The following is a 21349-nucleotide window of genomic DNA, read 5'->3' on the forward strand; positions in this document are numbered from 1 at the left end:
ATTTAGCAAGTTAACATGTTCAACATCTCTTTGAGACAAATAATTAAAAACATCTACATTTTTGACAACATAATGTACCTTAAAAATATTAATTAGCTCTTAGCAATAAATATGTTTGTTAATATGAACAACTTCGCAAAAGGCAAAATGGTGTCCTATAAAAGCGAGACACCTGTCAAATTTCACCATCAAACACAGTTTCGTCGAGTAGACACTGGCGCTCTGTCTGTCCTAAGCAGTGTAAGCAAATTAGTGTATATGTTCACCTGTGCTGTAGCAATTACTGCACACCATAGCAAACGGTAGCAAAACGTTTTGCACTGAAAACAACTGTTTCTTATTGGACAAATTCAGGTTAGTCCATCCCTGTTGAGACCGTTTGCTTCTGGTTGGTTTGTTTGGTTCCTAGTGAATACCCCCCTGTTCATGTGTTAATTTTGGGGGGCAGGGGGGTGCGAGTATCTTTTCAAAGGAATAACAAAAACACACAAGGAAATTAGAGGTGCACGGATACTATCAATGGTATTCGGTATCGGGCCGATACGGCACTACTTGAACCGGGTATCTGTACATGCTAGCAGATGCAAAGTTCAGATACGTAGCTGACATATTGTGGCGGGTATCTTCACTTTAGCCGAGCTCATGTCCCCTGCGTAGTAGTGATGGGAAGAAAAAAAAATAGATCCCAGTTACACGTCGGGATATTCGTTTTTACGATATTGCGATATAATGTTTGCACTAGTCGGCTGTGCCATGGCTGTCCCGTGTAGCTCAGTTGGTAGAGCATGGCGTTTGCAACGCCAGGGTTGTGGGTTCGTTTCACACGGGGGACCAGTATGTTAAAAAAAATGTATGCACTAACTGTAAGTCGCTCTGGATAAGAGCGTCTGCTAAATGACTAAAATGTAATACTCCAGTATTTTTCCTTCTATAGCGTGTTCTCGATCTTCTTTTTAAATGGTGAGCCAATGTATTTTCAGCACTTTAATTTCCGTGATTAAAACTCGTTTTCTCATCGCTCTCTCTTGTCCCTCTAGAGCAGACATACAGTAAGCAATATGTTTGGAACATCAAATCGCAATACATATAGAAGCGTGAAAATCACAATACATATCGTTTCGGCGCCTAAGTATGGTGATAATATCATTATTTTTCATAAGCATTTATGTGTTTTTATATATCATTATTTGTTTACTGTATTTTGTTTGGTTGATTAGGAGGTAGCATTGATTGAACTGGGTTAAAGTTAATGTTATGAAAAATAAATACTTAAATCGGTACTCGCCGGTATCGGCCGATCCTCAAGAGAAAGTACTTGGTACTTGGAATGATCAGCAAGAATTGGTAACAGTGCACCTCTATAGGAAATGTATATTACATAAGATATGTGTCTTCTAAATGAGCTGGTTTTGAGCTGGTGTTGAGATTGAAAAGTCAATGGAGAGGAAGCATAATCAGTCTCTCTCTCCCATCTCTCTTTTAATCTCTCCCTCGTTACTAAAATCCATCGTCCTGGTCTCGGCGTGACAGTATCAGCTGCCTCCTGGGACCACTCAGATGGGGGATGCTGGGCGGTGAGTCCCCCTGTGCCCCAGAGTCCAGTTTGGGTGAGGAGGTGTAGCACGGCCCCATTCGACCCATCTGCAGCCCCCTGACGTCCCTGTGGGCGGGGTCGCTGGGGATGGAGCTGAGGCCTGCCATGCCCATGGGGGGGCTGACCCGGTCCAGCCGGTCCAGGCGGGGGTTGCTTGTGCTGCTGGGGGACTGGGGGTCGGCGCTGAAGTACAGTGTGGTGCTGGACAGGGTGGTGTTAGGGCAGAAGTAGGGCTCGGGGCTTTCCCCATACACCGACTTGCCCTCGGGCGAGCTACGCTTGAAGGAGTCAGACGCCGGCGACTCCAGCGGGCTCTCCATGTCCTCCAGGCTGTCCTTGCTCTCCTCCTCGCCCTCGCCGGGCATCTCGGCTGACGTGGGCTCGTCGCTAGCGCTCTGGAACTCCTCCTTGCAGTCCGAGAGGGGCGCCAGGCCCCCCTTCATTCCCTGCGATTCGGACACCGAGGCCCCGGAGACCCCGTCGCAGCTGCCGCCGCCTGCCGTGGTCGTCCCACCGCCGCCCGTACTCTTGTTACAATAGGACTCGTCCACTTCCAAGATGGCCGCCGCGCCATAGGCGTGGTTAATCTTCCCCACGTCACCGGTTTTTAGTGCCAAGCGAATCAGGAGCCAGTGGTGGTGGCGGCAGGGGCACGAGTTACCCGGCCTGGGACCGCAACTCCCAGGATGCTCCAGGAGGGAGCCGGCCACGCCTGAGAGGGAGAAGCTGCCGTGGTTGTGCAGGGAGGAGGGGGCAGCCTGGGGGAGACTCTTGTCACCACCCCCACCCCCCAGGGAGTAGGAAGATTCGCCCTGCTCCAGGCCTTCTAGGCAGGTGGAGCCCATGTGGTGGTTGCGGTGGCCCAGGCCCTGGCCCTGGCCCTGGCCTTGGCCTTGGGCGATCTCGGTGGACTTGGGGTGGAGGAAGCGGTAGTACAGGACCAAAGAGGTGGTGCCTGGAGTAGGGAGAAAAAAGAGAAGGGGAGACTTAGAAACACGCACAGTGTAGTACAGGGTGTTTAAATGGTTAATAATGTACAATGATGACCAAAATTAAAGCATTCACTAAAGGTTAGGGCAGTTAAGTGATCGGATTGAAAGTCCCCTATGGGAAACAGTCAAAGTTGGTTGTGTCTGAAGCTTGACATGGTGCTTTAAAGGTCCTATGCAGCCATTTTTATCTCAATATCAAATAATTTCTGGGTAACAATTAAGTACCTTAATGTGATTGTTTTCAATTAAAATGGTCAAAAAGAAACAAAAATAGCTTCTTAGCGAGGAGCAATTTATCAAGCAAGAATTTTGCTAGGACTGTCTGGGAGTGGTCTGAGTGGGGAGGGGAAAACTGAAAACTAGCTGTTATTGGCAGAGAAGTTTGGAACTCTTTCTTATTGGTCTATTAACTAATTTAACGCCTGGTGATGTCATAATGGAAGGCCAAAACTCCATCCCACCAAAACAGGCTTTTCAAACAGCTCTTACACTAAAAGGGCATTATCATTATTTTCACAGTATTATTCCAAACTCACAGTTTGGAAATATATATAAAACACAAGAAAATCATGTTTTTTGATCTCACTGGTCAAAACAACATTGCATTTATACTCTGGCGTAATGTCTGTAGACTGTCGTTTTCCATGTCGCAGAACTTTGAGACTTGCTCCGAAGCTACTCCTGCGTTGTCTGTGTGCTTAGGGTCTTTGTCCTGTTGGAAGGTGAACCTTCACCCCAGTCTGAGGTCCTGAGCACTCTGGAGCAGGTTTTCATCAAGGATCTCTCTGTACTTTGCTCCGTTCATCTTTGCCTCATGATTAGTTTTACACTTAAGACATGACTCTGCCGTTGTGCTGTAGAATGTGTGAATTTAGTCTATTATATAATACATTCTATACATTAGTTTATACTAGATTAAGCGTACATTTTTGTTAACTGTAATGTAGTTAGTTATGCTCCAACTTTCCCTCCATCTTGTGCCAACATCAGTTCTTTTTAAGTCTCGGTTCCAATCGTTTTTTTTCTTCACTATAGTGTTTCAAAGAGATTGTCAGTTGGATATGCTCTCTGCAATTTTTTTTATATATTACCTATCATATGAATATCCTTTTCTGACTCAGATAAGATTCCCTCAAGGTTGCTCTGATGTCCAAAAGATTTCAAATATAAATTTGATGGTGTAACTTTTAAGTTGCATATATTTGAAAAATTACTTTTTCATTCTGTCATGGAAATAAATGTATTTCCTGTTACCAAGACATTAACGTTTTCTATGCCTTTAGTTTTCCATGTGGACCAATTTATTGGTGAATTCTGAAAAGCTATCCAAGGATTGTTCAATAAGGAAGTGATATTGGTTCTCGTAGAATACGTTACATTATCTTCCATATTGTTATAGTGTTCTTAACTGTGAAGTTGTTAATGTTCTGGATAATTGTGATGTTCTTAGCTTTTTCCTTTGAAAATAGACACGTATAAAGATTCTGGGGATGAGCATGCGCTTGAGAAATTGAACTTTATTCCATTACTCAACAATATGAAAGCAGATATATTTATATGGAATAATCTTCCCATAAATCTTACAGGCAGAATAAACCTCTTTAGAATGGCATGGCTGCCAACGTTTTTGTATCTATTTTCAGTAATACCAATTATTCCACCGAAGACATTCTTTAAAAAAGTTTACTTGGTCATAACAGACTTTATATGGGCAAATAAAATATATAGAATAAAAAAAGAAAGTTTTACAACTTCCTAAGTCTGAGGGTGGTTTTAACCTTCCAGACTTGGAATTGTATCAACTCGCTACCAAGGCTTTTACTTGAGACATATAGTTATATGCACTAAAGAGGAACAATGGGGACATATCGTTTTTTGTTTTGGAAACATTTGGAAAGTTTACCGACAAATTTGCTGTTCCCATCAGGCCTGTAGTGACATGTTTTAAGTAACATCAGATGGGTACAGTGTGGTATCCCTCAGGGCAGTTGTCGCGGGCCGTTACTCTTCTTTTTTTACACATTATTTTTACACATTATTTGCCACTTCTCTTGCAAGAACCTAAAATGACTATGTATGCTGATGATTGCACACTCTACACATCAGCACCTACAGCCAGTAACTATCCCTTACAACCATGAACATGACTAAATCTGTGATATTTGAGGTTTCTCTGGTAGTAGAAATTTGCCCTAAATGAAATCTAAATTTGAATATAAGAAGTAGGCCTACTTGTTTCCTTTTAAAACGTAATAGGTTTAACTTTAGCTTTGTAATAGCTCTTTTTAACATTCTCTTTGTTCTGTGCACACACCTCAGGCATAACATGGGGCTTAAAACTAAATTCTACATTAGAAGAGGGAGAATCCAAAGATTGACTCACCAAGCAGGAAGCTGCACAGCACGGCGGTAGGGAGGGTTATGCTATCCCATGATTTCTCACTGAGGAAGTCTGACGCTGCCACTAGTAGGGTGGCATTCTCCAGTAGCATGGCCTATAGGAGAAGAGGTCATACGAGAGGTCAGGAGAGTGAACGAATAGGCCCGCCCCAAAACAAATATACAACTCATCACAATGACAACGAGCCCAGTAGATTCAAACTGAACTCAATCAGAACGTTCCTAAGCTGCACACTCAATTCAATTAAACCGATCTTTATTGTCCCTGAAGGGCAGTCCTCGTCCTCCTCGTCATCATACGTACCACGTAGAAGCAGGAAATTGAAATAGAACTAAATCTGAACTAATATCTTTATTGTCCCCAAAGGGCAATTCAGTTGCAGCGTACCGAATTTCCCCTCTATCGAATTTCATCTCTCTCTCTCGCTCTCACTTTCTCTCGTACGTACCAGGTAGAAGCCGGCCATGCGGAAGTGTGAGGGGCCGTCTTTGACATTGAGGAAGAGGAAGATGTGGACCAATCCCAGCACGGCGTTGAACAGCCGCCAGCGCCACGGGCCGGTGCAGATATCGGGTTGCTGGGCGACCAGCCAGAAAGACGCTGTGAGCCAGTGGAAGCCTGGAGGTCAACGTAAAAATAGATAGCTAGCTGAGAGTGAATTAGACAGCAGAGCACTACTGTGGTGGGAATACAGAGTGTGTGTGTGTTTGTGAGACACACAGAGAGAGAGAGAGAGAGAGAGAGAGGGTGCGTGTGCGTGTGTGTGCATGCGTATGTGACAGAGAGAGAGTGACAGGGTTGTGTGTGTGTGTGTGTGTGTATGCACATGCGCTCAGCAGGACCAGATTGAACAGAGACAGAGGTAAGAGGTATTGTGCATCGTCATGCAGGGGGACACTGGTTGCCAAGACACTAGCTTTGAAGGACGATATGTGTTGTGAAGATGCCTTTTATTGATTTGACTGAATATATTCATATTCTAACCTGAGGCTTTGTACGTTAGGTCAATTGTAGGTCAAATCACTTTATTCTAAATGACCATTTTGATTGGTTGTGCTGTCAGATGACTGTGAAGGATCTCAAATCTGCATTGATGCATTATTTACTACAATCAAGTTCTCTGAGTAAATACTGATGCTCAAGGAGTTCTCTCTCTCTCTCTCTCTCTCTCTCTCTCTCTCTCTCTCTCTCTCTCTCTCTCTCTCTCTCTCTCTCTCTCTCTCTCTCTCTCTCTCTCTCTCTCTCTCTCTCTCTCTCTCTCTCTCTCTCTCTCTCTCTCTCTCTCTCTCTCTCTCTCTCTCTCTCTCTCTCTCTCTCTCTCTCTCTCTCTCTCTCTCTCTCTCTCTCTCTCTCTCTCTCTCTCTCTCTCTCTCTCTCTCTCTCTCTCTCTCTCTCTCTCTCTCTCTCTCTCTCACCTGCCACGCCGCAGACCCACCAGTGGAAGTAGCGGGCGAAGGACATGAGGCTGGCCACCCGGGCGCCCAGCATGCCGGCCCTCCACAGCAGCTGGCACAGCAGGGCGGCCGGGGGCATGGCCAGGTGTCCAGGGCGTATCAGGCAGCACGCCCGGCTGAACAGCACCAGCGCCCAGGACAGCGACAGCAGGCACAGGCCGGCGCACGCCGCCACTGTGGAGGGGGATGAGTGGGGAGAGAGGGAAGTATGGGGGGGAGGGAAGTATGGGGGGGAGGGAGTGGGGGAGAGGGCCAGAGAAAGGGAGTGGGGGAGAGGGCCAGAGAGAGAAATGAACAGATCATTTTTACAGGATTTTTTTCCCCTTCCTATTTCTCAAGTGTCCGACTATAACCGGCTATCATTTAAATTCTCAACAAGGTTCCCATTCTGATTATAGATGTCTATAGTCCCAGATGAGCTGGCATGATCTGATGGATAATACAGTTTGATCTGATGGATAATACAGTTTCATCTGATGGATAATACAGTTTGATCTGATGGATAATACAGTTTGATCTGATGGATAGTACAGTTTCATCTGATGGATAATACAGTTTGATCTGATGGATAATACAGTTTGATCTGATGGATAGTACAGTTTGATCTGATGGATAGTACAGTTTGATCTGATGGATAATACAGTTTGATCTGATGGATAATACAGTTTGATCTGATGGATAATACAGTTTGATCTGATGGATAATACAGTTTGATCTGATGGATAATACAGTTTGTGTCAGAAGAACCGATGTGGATGTGGTGGAGGAGTCAGGCGCAGGACACAGAGGCTTCGTCCAACAGACTATACTAGTCCAAAGTGCAAAAGTACAATACACGACCTCGAACAAAAACAGAGGCGAGGGAATTACGCAAACATGCGTAAACACTAAACAAAACAAACAGAGCGCAAACACGCAGCTCCGAACGACAGGCAGACAACAACACACAATCTAACCAATACAAAACAGGGAACTTATAGGACACGTAATCAGAACACAAACAGACACAGGTGTACAAGACAGACCAAAGCAATCACACCACGAAACATTCAACGGTGGCAGCTAGTACTCCGGGGACGGCGAACGCCGAAGCCTGCCCGAACCAGGAGGAGGAGCAGTCTCGGCCGAAACCGTGACAGTACCCCCCCTTGACGCGCGGCTCCAGCCGTGTGCCGACCCCGGCCTCGGGGACGGCCAGGAGGACGCGGACCCGGGCGCGTGGGATGCCCACGGCGGAACTCAGTCAGGAGGGATGGATCGAGGATGTCCCTCCTAGGCACCCAGCACCGTTCCTCCGGACCGTACCCCTCCAACTCCACGAGATACTGGAGACCACTCATCCGGCGCCTCGAGTCCAAGATGGTCCGGACCCTGTACGCCGGGGCCCCCTCGATGTCCAAAGGGGGCGGAGGGGTCTCTCCTATCTCATCTTCTTGGAGTGGGCCAGCTACCACCGGCCTGAGAAGAGACACATGGAACGCAGGGGTTAATATTTTTGTACTCAATAGGCAGTTGTAACCTGTAACACACCTCGTTCAATCTTCTCAGGACTTTGAAGGGCCCCACAAACCGCCGAACCAGCTTCCGGCAGGGCAGGCGGAGGGGCAGGTTTCGAGTCGAGAGCCAGACTCGATCTCCCGGTGCGTACACCGGTCCCTCACTGCGGTGGCGATCGGCGCTCGCCTTTTGTTGACGGATGGCCCGCTGCAGATGGACATGGGCAGCGTCCCACGTCTCCTCCGAGCGCCGAATCCACTCGTCCACCGCAGGGGCCTCGATCTGGCTCTCGTGCCACGGTGCCAGGACCGGCTGATACCCTAAAACACACTGGAAAGGTGTTAAATTGGTGGAGGAGTGGCGGAGAGAGTTCTGGGCCATCTCTGCCCAGGGGATATACCTACACCACTCCTCCGGCCGGTCCCGGCAGTAGGACCTCAGAAACCTACCCACATCCTGGTTGACTCGTTCAACCTGCCCATTGCTCTCTGGGTGGTACCCCGAGGTAAGGCTCACCGAGACCCCCAAGCGTTCCATGAACGCCCCCCAGACTCTGGAGGTGAACTGGGGACCTCGGTCAGACACGATATCCTCGGGGACCCCATAGTGCCGGAACACGTGGGTAAATAGGGCCTCGGCGGTCTGTAGGGCAGTAGGGAGACCCGGCATTGGGAGGAGACGACAGGCCTTGGAAAACCGATCCACAACGACCAAAATGGTGGTATTCCCCTGGGAAGGGGGTAGGTCGGTCACAAAATCCACCGAGAGGTGGGACCATGGTCGTTGTGGAACGGGCAGGGGATGTAACTTACCCCTGGGCAAATGTCTAGGCGCCTTACACTGGGCGCACACCGAGCAGGAGGAGACATAAACCCTCACATCCTTAGCTAACGTTAGCCACCAGTATTTCACGCTAAGGCAGTGCCCAATAAATAAGACGATCACGAACCTCGAGCGGAACGTACGTCCGCCCCACAGGACACTCGGGGGGAGTAGGGTCGGTACGCAGTGCCCGCTCGATTTCCGTATCGACCTCCCATACCACCGGAGCCACCAGACAAGACTCCGGCAGTATGGAAGTAGGCTCAATGGACCTCTCCTCTGTGTCATACCGCCGGAACAGGGCGTCTGCCTTACCGTTCTGGGACCCTGGGATGTATGTGATCTTAAAAACAAACCGGGTCAGGAACATGTTCCACCTAGCCTGACGAGGGTTCAATCTCCTAGCTGCCCGGATGTACTCCAGGTTACGGTGATCAGTCAGAATGAGGAAAGGGTGTTGAGCCCCCTCAAGCCAATGCCTCCACACCTTTAGGGCCTGGACTACAGCTAACAGCTCCCTGTCCCCAACGTCATAATTGCGCTCCGCCGAGCTGAGCTTCTTGGAGTAGAACGCACAGGGGCGGAGCTTAGGTGGCGTGCCGGACCGTTGTGACAGGACTGCCCCAATACCGGTCTCGGACGCGTCTACCTCAACTTGGAATGGTAAAGAGGGATCCGGATGCGCCAGCACCGGGGCCGAGGTGAACAGGTTCTTCAGTTTGACAAATGCCCTGTCCGCCTCAGCTGACCACTGCAAACGAACCGGACCCCCCTTTAGTAGGGACGTAATGGGAGCTGCAACCTGTCCAAAGCCCCGGATAAACCTCCGGTAGTAATTAGCAAAACCCAAGAACTGCTGCACCTCTTTTACAGTGGTTGGAGTTTGCCAATTACGCACGGCCGACACACGGTCTACCTCTATCTCCACACCAGACGCGGACAACCGATAACCCAAAAAGGAGACGGACTCCTGGAAGAACAGGCATTTCTCTGCCTTGACATACAAGTCATGCTCCAACAGTCTTCTCAACACTCGGCGCACCAGGGCTACATGCTCGGCTCGTGTAGAAGAGTACACTAGGATGTCGTCGATGTACACTACCACACCCTGCCCATGCATGTCCCGGAAAATCTCGTCAACAAAGGATTGGAAGACTGAAGGAGCATTCATTAGCCCGTATGGCATGACGAGATACTCGTAATGACCCGAGGTGGTGCTAAATGCTGTTTTCCATTCATCCCCCTCCCTAATGCGCACCAGATTGTACGCGCTCCTGAGATCCAACTTTGTGAAGAACTGCGCTCCGCGTAATGATTCCGTCATAGTCGCAATCAGTGGAAGAGGGTAACTATACTTAACCGTGATCTGATTGAGACTACGGTAATCAATACACGGGCGCAAACCCTTCTTCACAAAGAAGAAACTCGAGGAAACCGGGGAAGTGGAGGACCGTATGTATCCCTGTGCCAAGGACTCGGCTATGTAAGTCTCCATAGCCGCTGTCTCCTCTTGAGACAAGGGATACACACGGCTCCGTGGAAGAGCCGCTCCTGTTTGGAGATTTATCGCACAGTCCCCCTGTCTATGAGGTGGTAGCCGTGTTGCCCTCGTTTTGCTGAACACAAGTGCTAAGTCCTCATACTCGGGGGGAATGCGCATTGCGGGCACTTGGTTCGGACTCTCTACCGAGGTCGCCCCTAAGGAAACACCTAGACATCTCCCTACACACTGGGCAGACCACTCCATAAGAGCCCTCTGTTGCCACGCAATGGTAGGATCATGGGCGCTTAACCAGGGAAGCCCCAGCACCACGGGGTACGCAGGAGAGTCAATCAGATAAAACTGAATGATCTCCTCATGACCCCCCTGCGTCGTCATCTTAAGTGGTGCTGTGACTTCTCTGATCAGCCCCGACCCCAACGGCCGGCTGTCTAAGGCGTGGACAGGAAAGGGGGCTTCTACCGGCCGAAGGGGAATTCCTAACCTATAACAAAATGCCCGATCAATAAAATTCCCAGCTGCGACTGAATCTACTAGCGCCTTATGCTGGGAATGAGGTGCCACCTGTGGAAATCTCACAGGAATACTCATGTGACCAACAGAGAGCTCTGGGTAAGTGGGGCGCCTACTCACCTGAAATGACTCCCCAGTGCGTGACCTGTTGTCCCCTCTCCCAGGAGACCCTCCCCAGCACCTGGCCGCGGTGTGTCCTCCACGGCCACAGTTGGTGCAGGGGGTGGCCCCCCTCGGGTTCTCGCTCCTCCTCTCTCTAGCGCCAGCACCCCCGAGCTCCATGGGAATCGGCTCGGAGGTGCTGGAGGGTGGAATGGATGACCCCCACTCGGGACGTCCGTGGGTAGCCAGCAGGGTGTCGAGACGGATGGAGATGTCCACCAACTGGTCGAAGGATAGGTTGGTGTCCCTGCAGGCCAGCTCACGACGAACGTCCTCTCGTAGGCTACACCGGTAATGGTCAATGAGGGCCCTCTCATTCCACCCCGCATCCACCGCTAGCGTCCGGAACTCCAGTGCGAACTCCTGTGCGCTCCTCTTCCCCTGTCGGAGGTGGAACAGACGCTTCCCCGCCGCCTTCCCTTCAGGTGGGTGATCGAAGACAGCCCTGAAGCGGCGGGAGAACTCCGCGTAGGTGATGGTAGCGGCGTCTATTCCCCTCCATTCGGCGTTGGCCCACTCCAACGCCTTGCCGGATAGACAGGAGATGAGGGCGGAGACGCTCTCGTATCCCGAGGGCGCTGGGTGTATAGTAGCCAGGTAGAGTTCCACCTGCAGGAGGAACCCCTGACACCCGGCTGCAGAACCGTCATATGCCCTCGGGAGCGAGCCGAATGCCACTGGGTTCCGGTGCTGAGAGAGGAGGACTGGCCGTTGGTGATGGGATGGTGTAAGAAGGCGTGGGCACCTCTCCAGTAACCAACCGGCGCAGAGTGTTGGACACCTCGTCCATGGCGGCCCCAAGTTGCCGGATCATGGTGTCCTGATAGCTGATCCGTTCTTCCAGCGACTTGGGTGCCGCCACTGCTCCTGCTGACTCCATAGTAGGTTGTGTTGTTCTGTCAGAAGAACCGATGTGGATGTGGTGGAGGAGTCAGGCGCAGGACACAGAGGCTTCGTCCAACAGACTATACTAGTCCAAAGTGCAAAAGTACAATACACGACCTCGAACAAAAACAGAGGCGAGGGAATTACGCAAACATGCGTAAACACTAAACAAAACAAACAGAGCGCAAACACGCAGCTCCGAACGACAGGCAGACAACAACACACAATCTAACCAATACAAAACAGGGAACTTATAGGACACGTAATCAGAACACAAACAGACACAGGTGTACAAGACAGACCAAAGCAATCACACCACGAAACATTCAACGGTGGCAGCTAGTACTCCGGGGACGGCGAACGCCGAAGCCTGCCCGAACCAGGAGGAGGAGCAGTCTCGGCCGAAACCGTGACAGTTTGATCTGATGGATAATACAGTTTGATCTGATGGATAATACAGTTTGATCTGATGGATAGTACAGTTTGATCTGATGGATAATACAGTTTGATCTGATGGATAATACAGTTTGATCTGATGGATAATACAGTTTCATCTGATGGATAATACAGTTTGATCTGATGGATAATACAGTTTGATCTGATGGATAGTACAGTTTGATCTGATGGATAATACAGTTTGATCTAATGGATAGTACAGTTTCCTGTGATTTCAATGAATATTCCAAACTGTTTGGGAATCCTCAGTTCTTTAGGATATGACTGTATATTTAGGCAACAAAATGACATATTTAAAAACTAGGGCTGTCAGAGTTAATCAGTTAACTCGAGTTAATTTTTTACTGCGCTCATTTTATTGGGATTAATCGCATTGTCCGAAAGCAGGGGCGCAACTTTCATTGGGGACGGGGGGGGTCATGACCCCCCCACATTCTGAAATTGCATTTTTGTCATTGTTTTATCATTGCACTGTGATACCAGTTTTATGATTGCACTGTTATACAAAAAGAGGCATTGGTGTGCTTTAGGACCATGCGGATGCCTCAGAGCGGTCGGGTAGGCTGTTTGGAGGTTTCAGCCGGCTGGATTTAGGACCGCCGGGACACCACAGAGTGGGCTGACAGGCTGTGTGAAGGCAAAGCTTCTGAAAGGCTGGCTGGACCGGCACGGGAGAGTTTAACAGAGGCAGCGCTGTTAGTGTGTATGTGTTGCGCTCTTTTTCCAAGTTGTAAAAGCAAACAGAGCAGAAACTGGCTACTCTTTAGTTGGCTGATGTAGCTGATGTTTTTTCAGTGCAATGTGAGTTTATATTAAAGTCAGTAAAGCAATGTAACGTTATTGATCTGTCAGTTTCCCTAGCTTATTCCCTACTTTTCACACTGACATAGTAATAAACAGCTCAAAGTCTTTTTTTTAAGGTGTCTGTGACCAACAGATACATATCTGTATTCCCAGTCATGTGAAATCCATAGATTAGGACTAATGAATTTATTTCAATTGACTGATTTCCTTATATGAACTGTAACTCAGTAAAATCTTTGAAATTGTTGCATGTTGCGTTTATATTTGTGTTCAGTGTAGTAATTAATAACATATGACTTAGGTTATATGTTTGCTTCTTTGTAATTCATTGCCTGGGTACAGTGGTGTCTTACCCGGGGAGTCGAGTTCCACGTCAGTGACGGCCAGGACGTAGGTCTGCAGCAGGGTCTGAGGGAGGGTGAGGACCAGGGCCTCCAACAGGCGGAGGGCAGACACATCAGCCTGCTGCATCACAGCCGCCCCCAGCTCCCCCACAGTACCCTGCATGTCCCATACAGACACCATGCAGTCCCACAACCTGCCAGAAGGGGGAGACAAAGACCAACGACTGTGAGACAGAGCTGGTGAGATGGGGAAGCACTAGAGAGACTGGGTTATGTACGAAGGTGGATGATGCGATGTACTGTGTGTTGGTGGGATCGTGTGAGCAATTCTGCAATGTGGATATAATGTAGAATTATTGCTGTATCTAATTCAGATTAGATACACAGAAAATGCTAAGATTTCAGGTTTAATGATGGAAGCCTCTCAAGGTAACCTCTAATGTCCATCACTTCCGGTATAGTACTAGAGGACAAATAGGATATAGAGACCTTATTCATCCAACTAAGGATATCAATGTCTGGTTTCTAAATTATTTTTACTCTGAATTACTGAGCTGACAGCAACTTCTTAGTCAAAATCTAATTCTGAGGCACATTCTCTTGTTGTCTGAGTCAGGGTGGTATTCATTATGGCACAGTGGAACAAAACGTTCTAAAACATTTTGCCACAGAAAACAAATGCGAGCATTTCTAATTGGACAAGTTCAGATACTACCTCCACATTTCAATCTGTTTTTGTGCCTATTGAACACACCCAGGTGAGGCCATTGTTTCGGGTGGGCTCACCTTTGGAAGATTCCCAGTTGCAACACGTGTGTGAGGGTCAGGAACCAATAGTGGTCTTCCCCATCTTCATGGTACCACCTGAGACTCAACACCTGGACCAGTATCCCTGGCAACAGGAGGGCGAGGGTCAACCCCGCCCACTGCGTTTCCTCATTCCATAGGTAGAATCCTATGCAGTAGATCACTGTATAGAACAGACAGACAGACAGACAGACACACACACACACACACACACAGAGGGAAGAAATAGATACATTATAATACATTTGTAACAGTATAATAGTGTATCAGTGCACTGAAGTACTAAGGTCTATTTACCTACCTACATACAGAATATTTTAGATTACATTCTAATCACAACAATGTTTTCTTTTGTTTACATTCTGTACAGTCTATGGTGGGAGTGAATGGTGATACATTCCATTGCACACAAAGCCATCTACATGAATCAGTTAGTGAGTAGGTGGATGGATGGATGAATTAACGGTATATTTGGAAACAATCCCCTTGCCCTGACTCCTGGTTTCACAATAAAAACTGGCATGTAAATGCGATATCAAATTCATTGATACTCATTAATGAATGAATTGCTATTTAAAGTGTATGCCTCTTGACCACAAACTTGGCTGGAGGAGAGAAGTGCTCGTTGGCTAGATATTGATTATTTCTGTCCCTCTGGACTGGCTGTCTCCGTTGGTGGGGCCCTCGGGAGGCTCAGGCACAGCAGTATTTTTATCCGGTTGAAAGCCATCCCTGCCAAGGCCAAAGTCACATCGCGCGCAGTCAGAAGCCATCCCTGCCAAGGCCAAAGTCACATCGCGCACAGTCAGAAGCCATCCCTGCCAAGGCCAAAGTCGCATCGCGCGCAGTCAGAAGCCATCCCTGCCAAGGCCAAAGTCACATCGCGTGCAGTCAGAAGCCATCCCTGCCAAGGCCAAAGTCACATCGCGCGCAGTCAGAAGCCATCCCTGCCAAGGCCAAAGCCGCATCGCGCGCAGTCAGAAGCCATCCCTGCCAAGGCCAAAGTCACATCGCGTGCAGTCAGAAGCCATCCCTGCCAAGGCCAAAGTCACATCGCGCGCAGTCAGAATCCATCCCTGCCAAGGCCAAAGTCACATCGCGCACAGTCAGAAGCCATCCCTGCCAAGGCCAAAGACACATCGCGTGCAGTCAGAAGCCATCCCTTCCAAGGCCAAAGTCACATCGCGCGCAGTCAGAATCCATCCCTGCCAAGGCCAAAGTCACATCGCACGCAGTCAGAATCCATCCCTGCCAAGGCCAAAGTCACATCGCACGCAGTCAGAATCCATCCCTGCCAAGGCCAAAGTCACATCGCGCGCAGTCAGAAGCCATCCCTGCCAAGGCCAAAGTCACATCGCGCGCAGTCAGAAGCCATCCCTGCCAAGGCCAAAGTCACATCGCGCGCAGTCAGAAGCCATCTCTGCCAAGGCCAAAGTCACATCGCGCGCAGTCAGAAGCCATCCCTGCCAAGGCCAAAGTCACATCGCGCGCAGTCAGAATCCATCCCTGCCAAGGCCAAAGTCACATCGCGCGCAGTCAGAAGCCATCCCTGCCAAGGCCAAAGTCACATCGCGCGCAGTCAGAAGCCATCTCTGCCAAGGCCAAAGTCACATCACGCGCAGTCAGAATCCATCCCAGCCAAGGCCAAAGTCACATCGCGCGCACTCAGAAGCCATCCCTGCCAAGGCCAAAGTCATATCGCACGCAGTCAGAAGCCATCCCTGCCAAGGCCAAAGTCGCATCGCGCGCAGTCAGTCACCTTTGCCGGAGCTCTTGTCATTGATCTGCTTACTCAGGGCTTCTCACACAAGGATGCACAGCAGCCGTTTCCAGAAGAACGGCATGGAGGGGACCTCACCTGCTTGTGTGCCCTTCGAAAAATCAAACATCACCAAATGTATTTATCTTATTATCGGTATGATTTGCGCCATGCAAGTTGAGTGGATGTAGCCAGAAATAGAAACAAGATAGGACTGTGAGTGAAAGTAGCTAAATTGGGTTTGCGAAACCTCAGTCAAAAGCTGTCACGGATGACCATGGCTTGGCATCATCCCAATTCAGTGCATGTAGCTATCGTACATTTTGAGAAGGCACACTCGGTAGAAAGGCTAGCCCAGCCTACAACCCTTTAAAGCCTGATGTGACATATATATCACAGTGTCTTTAAACACATGGTAAAGTGTCTGTACGCGATCAATACATAAAAGGAAACCACTATCTTCATGAAGAGATCCTTATAAACACTTTTAGCACCACTGGTGGCGATCTTTGTAATTACAAATGAAATCAATTTATATTTCTCACATGCTTCGTAAACAACAGGTGGACTAACAGTGATATGCTTACTTACGGCCTCTTCCCAACAATGCAGAAAGAAAAACATTGAAATAATAGAAAAACAATAAAACAAGGAATAAATACACAATGAGTAACGATAACTTGGCTATATACAAGGGGTACCAGTACCGAGTCGATGTGCAGGGGTATGAGGTAATGAAGGTAGATATGTACATATAGGTAAGGATAAAGTGAATAGGCAACAGGATAGATAATAAACAGTAGCAGCAGGCTGTATGATGAGTCAAAAGAGTTAGTGCAAAAAGGGTCAATGCAGATACTGTAGTTAAATTGTTAACCTATAGCTTTCCGGACAAACTAAATTATTTAGCAGTCTTATGGCTTGGGGTAGAAGCTGTTCAGGGTCCTGTTGGTTCCAGACTTGGTGCATCAGAACCGCTTGCCATGCGGTAGCAGAGAGAACAGTATATGACTTGGGTGGCTGGAGTCTTTGACAATTTTTAGGGCCTTCCTCTGACACCGCCTGGTATAGAGGTCCTGGATGGCAGGGATCTCGGCCCCAGTGATGTACTGGGCCGTGCGCACTACCGTCTCTATCGCCTTGCGATTGGATGCCAAGCAGTTACCATACCAAGCGGTGATGCAGCCAGTCAAAATGCTCTCAATGGTGCAGCTATATAACTTTGAGGATTTGAGGGCCCATGCCAAATCTTTTCAGCCTCCGACTGTGTTGGAATGTGTGGACCATGATAATTCCTTAGTGATGTGGACACTGAGGAACTGGAAGCTCTAGGCCTGCTCCACTATAGACCTGTCGATGTGGATGGGGGCGTGCTCGGCCCTCCGTTTCCTGTACTCCACGATCAGCTCCTTTGTCTTGCTGATGTTGAGGGAGAGGTTGTTGTCCTGGCACCACAATGCCAGGTCACTGACCTCCTCCCTATAGGCTGTCTCATCATCATCGGTGATCAGGCCAACCACCGTCGTGTTTTCAGCAAACTTAATGATGGTGTTGGAGTCGTGCCCGGCCATGCAGCCGTAGGTGAACATGGAGTACAGGAGGGGAATAAGCACGCACCCCTGAGGGGCCCCCGTGTTGAGGGTCAGCATTGTGGATGTGTTGTTGCCTACCCTCACCACCTGGGGGGCAGCCGGTCAGGAAGTCCAGGATCCATTTGTAGAGGAAGGTGTTCAGTCTCAGGGTCCTGAGCTTAGTGATGAGCTTGGAGGGCACTATGGTGTTGAACGCTGAGCTATAGTCAATGAACAGCATTCTCACATAGGTGTTCATCCAGGTGGGAAAGGGCAGTGTGGAGTGCAATAGAGAATGCGTCATCTGTGGATCTGTTGGGGCAGTATGTGAATTGGAGTGGGTCCAGGGTGTCTGGGATGATGGTGTTGATGTAAGCCATGACCAGCCTTTCAAAGCATTTCATGCTACGGGGCGATAGTAATTTAGACAGGTTACCTTGGTGTTCTTGGACACAGAGACTATGGTGGTCTGCTTGATACATGTAGGTATTACAGACTGGGTGATGGAGGTGGTTGTAAATGTCAGTGAAGACACTTGTCAGCTGGTCAGTGCATGCTCTGAGTACACGTCCTGGTAATCTGTCTGGCCCTGCAGCTTTGTGAATGCTAACCTGTTTAAAGGTCTTACATCGGCTACGGAGAGCGAGATCACACAGTCGTCCAGAACGGCTGGTGCTCTCATGCATGGTTCAGTGTTGCTTGCCTTGAAGCGAGCATAGAAGGAATTTAGCTCATCTGGTAGGCTCACATCACTGGGCAGCTCGCGGCTGGGTTTCCCTTTGTAATCTGTGATAGTTTGCAAGCCCGGCCACATCCGACGAGCGTCAGAGCCGGCGTAGTAGGATTCGATCTTAGTCCTGTATTGACTGTTTGATGGCTCATCGGAGGTCGTAGCGGGATTTCTTATAAGTGTCCGGATTAGTGTCCCACTCCTTGAAAGCGGCAGCTCTATCCTTTAGCTCAGTGTGGATTTTGCTTGTAATCCATGGCTTCTGGTTGGGATATGTACGTACAGTTACTGTGGGGAAGACGTTGTTGATGCCCTTTAATTTTTTTACCCACTTTTTCTCCCAACTTTCGTGATTTCCAATTGCGATTCAATTACGATCTTGTCTCATCGCTGCAAGGTCGAGTCATGCGTCCTCCGAAACATGACCCGCCAAACTGCGCTCCTTAACACCCGCCAGCTTAACCCGGAAGCCAGCCGCACCAATGTGTTGGAGGAAAACCTTCCCTGGGCCAATTGTGCGCCGCTATATGGGACTCCCGGTCGCGGCCGGTTGTGACACAGCCTGGGAACGAACCCGGGTCTGTAGTGATGCCTCAAGCACTGCGATGCAGTGCCTTAGACTGTTGCGCCACTCGGAAGGCCGTCGATGCACTTATTAATGAAACCGGTGACTGATGTGGTAAACTCCTCAATGTTATCAGATGATTCCCAGAACATATTCCAATCTGTGCGAGCGAAACAGTCCTGTAGCTTAGCATCCGCTTCATCGGACCACTTCCGTATTGAGCGCATCACTGGTACTTCCGGTTTGAGTTTTTGCTTGTAAGCAGGAATCAGGAGGATAGAGTTATGGTCAGATTTATCAAATGGAGGGTGAGGGTGAGCTTTGTATGCATTTCTGTATGTGGAGTAAAGGTGATCTAGAGTTTTTTTGCCTCTAGTTGCACAGTTTCCCTGCATTAAAATCACCGGCCACTAGGAGTGCCACCTCTGGATGTGCATTTTCTTGTTTTCTTATGGCCTTATACGGCTCGTTGAGTACGGTGTTAGTGCCAGCATTGGTTTGTGGTGGTAAATATACAGCTACAAAAAATATAAATGAAAACTCTGTTGGTAAATAGTATGGTCTACACTACCGGACATTGGTGCAGAAAATCACCAACCTGTAAAAACGGAAGTTCTGGTCCTCCGAAATAATCTCGTACATTGCCAAAGAGGTGAGTTTCTGAAATTCAGTGCATGCAAAATGCTCATAAGATGTCCAGAGACACCTGAGTACATTTTGAAAGTATAGTCATTTGACACGTACAGTATATGCGACACAGGGCATTAAGTGATGCAAACCACACATTTTATAATGCATTGTCAATGGGCTAATTCAAATACATGTAATTTTTTCTTCTCCAGAAATTTTATTTGAAGGTCTCCTGAGGCTGTCCTAATCACTGCTTAATTTTGATGCAAGGAACTAGGTCCGGGTATCTAAGGGTTAAAAGACCACAATGAAACAATACACAGCAAGGTTACCGGGTCACGCCACATTCATATTATGTACTTACACTAACTAGTGATGCTGAACTGTACTGGAATTAGCGCGCGATAGACTGTAGCTAAATACGCATTCGGTGAAGCCCATAATGCTACATTTGGCCGACAAAAACCAAGAGCTCTCCCAATGCATATAACTCAGTGAAGGTCACTAAAGAGGTCCAAGGTTTGTTTGAACATGCTGTGAATGTTTATTTGAAGAATATAACAAAAGTTAGTGGCTAGTATTCGGTGTCCACTTACGCGCGGTTCTTTCGGCCAGTATAACCAACCCCGACACACCGAAAAGGATAGCCTGGCACCATGCTATCCAACACCCGCTCCGAGCCGCGGAGGGCATCACACGGGCAACGGGCCCAGCGTTAATCATGATACGGAGACGTGCGCGCCGCGAGAACCAACCGAGGACATTATTATTGTCATCCTTCTCCCTCTGTGGATCCGTTACGTTCTAGTTCTGATGGCTGGCTCGTGTCAAACAATTTCTGACGTCACTGTGCGGTGTTTAAAGAGGTAGTACACAGTACAGTAGATACTGTACAAACTCCCAACGGTCACATTGACGGTGACACTTTTTCGTCACCTCTTCTTCGATCATAAGTGGCTATCCTGGTTTACAATCCTCAGTATCACAAAAATGTAGATATAATACAATATAAATAAAACACCTATTGGCTAGTCCTAGAAAACCATACATGCCACTCATTTCCCTACCACCTCCAAGGGGAGATGATAATGATTAGGAACAGAGTGGGTGGGTCACACACACTGGCGACCTGTCATTCTGTTTTGAGCCCCACATTTCTAGCTAAAAACAGGTGGGCATTAATCAGTTTGCAAACAATGTAAAAAAAAAAAATATGTCATTGAGTTAATAAAGCCGCATACTAACATGGTCTCTTTTTTGTTTTCTTGAGTAAGGCAGCTCCAAAATGTGGGGACGGTGGGGATGGTGTTCTTGGGGTCATAGGCAGCATTCCTTCTCCTCCAAACACGGCGAGTTGAGTTGATGCCAAAGAGCTCGATTTTGGTCTCATCTGACCACAACACTTTCACCCAGTTCTCCTCTGAATCATTCAGATGTTCATTGGCAAACTTCAGACTGGCCTGTATATGTGCTTTCTTGAGCAGGGGGACCTTGCAGGCGCTGCAGGATTTCAGTCCTTCATGGCGTAGTGTGTTACCAATTGTTTTCTTGGTGACTATGGTCCCAGCTGCCTTGAGATCATTGACAAGATCCTCCCGTTTAGTTCTGGGCTGATTCCTCACCGTTCTCATGATCATTGCAACTCCACGAGGTGAGATCTTGCATGGAGCCCCAGGCCGAGGGAGATTGACAGTTCTTTTGTGTTTCTTCCATTTGCGAATAATCGCACCAACTGTTGTCACCTTCTCACCAAGCTGCTTGGCGATGGTCTTGTAGCCCATTCCAGCCTTGTGTAGGTCTACAATCTTGTCTCTGACATCCTTGGGGAGCTCTTTGGTCTTGGCCATGGTGGAGAGTTTGGA

The 21349-nt window shown here is 48.4% G+C and overlaps 1 protein-coding gene across 2 annotated transcripts; it reads right to left on the reverse strand.

Annotated features, from left to right (window-relative positions):
* Positions 1-1068: 1068 nt before the first annotated feature.
* On the reverse strand, positions 1069-20322 carry xkr5a (XK related 5a). 2 transcript variants are annotated; one of them, XM_041865373.2, is made up of 7 exons: positions 20084-20322; positions 14212-14395; positions 13435-13619; positions 6403-6615; positions 5436-5605; positions 4970-5081; positions 1069-2549 (listed from the first exon to the last, which is right to left on the reverse strand). In XM_041865373.2, exons 1-7 carry the CDS (start codon positions 20208-20210, stop codon positions 1498-1500), a joined length of 2043 nt encoding a protein of 680 aa, XP_041721307.2. In that variant the 5' UTR covers positions 20211-20322; the 3' UTR covers positions 1069-1497. The 2 variants fall into 2 exon arrangements, with proteins under 2 accessions (XP_041721307.2, XP_041721308.2); XM_041865374.2 differs by lacking the exon at positions 20084-20322 and having other exon boundaries at positions 14212-14894.
* Between the last annotated feature and the right edge of the window lie 1027 nt (positions 20323-21349).

The sequence above is a fragment of the Coregonus clupeaformis genome, chromosome 36 (genome assembly GCF_020615455.1).
Source record: "Coregonus clupeaformis isolate EN_2021a chromosome 36, ASM2061545v1, whole genome shotgun sequence".
Taxonomy (NCBI): Eukaryota; Metazoa; Chordata; class Actinopteri; order Salmoniformes; family Salmonidae; genus Coregonus; species Coregonus clupeaformis.

Coding starts and splice junctions, on each gene's coding strand:
- xkr5a (XM_041865373.2), bottom strand. CDS start 20,210: ATGATTAACGCTGGGCCCGTTGCCCGTGTGATGCCCTCCGCGGCTCGG. Junction 13,620..14,211: donor CAACTGGGAATCTTCCAAAG/GTGAGCCCACCC, acceptor CCCTTCTGGCAG/GTTGTGGGACTGCATGGTGT. Junction 6,616..13,434: donor CGTGGAACTCGACTCCCCGG/GTAAGACACCAC, acceptor CCCCCTCCACAG/TGGCGGCGTGCGCCGGCCTG.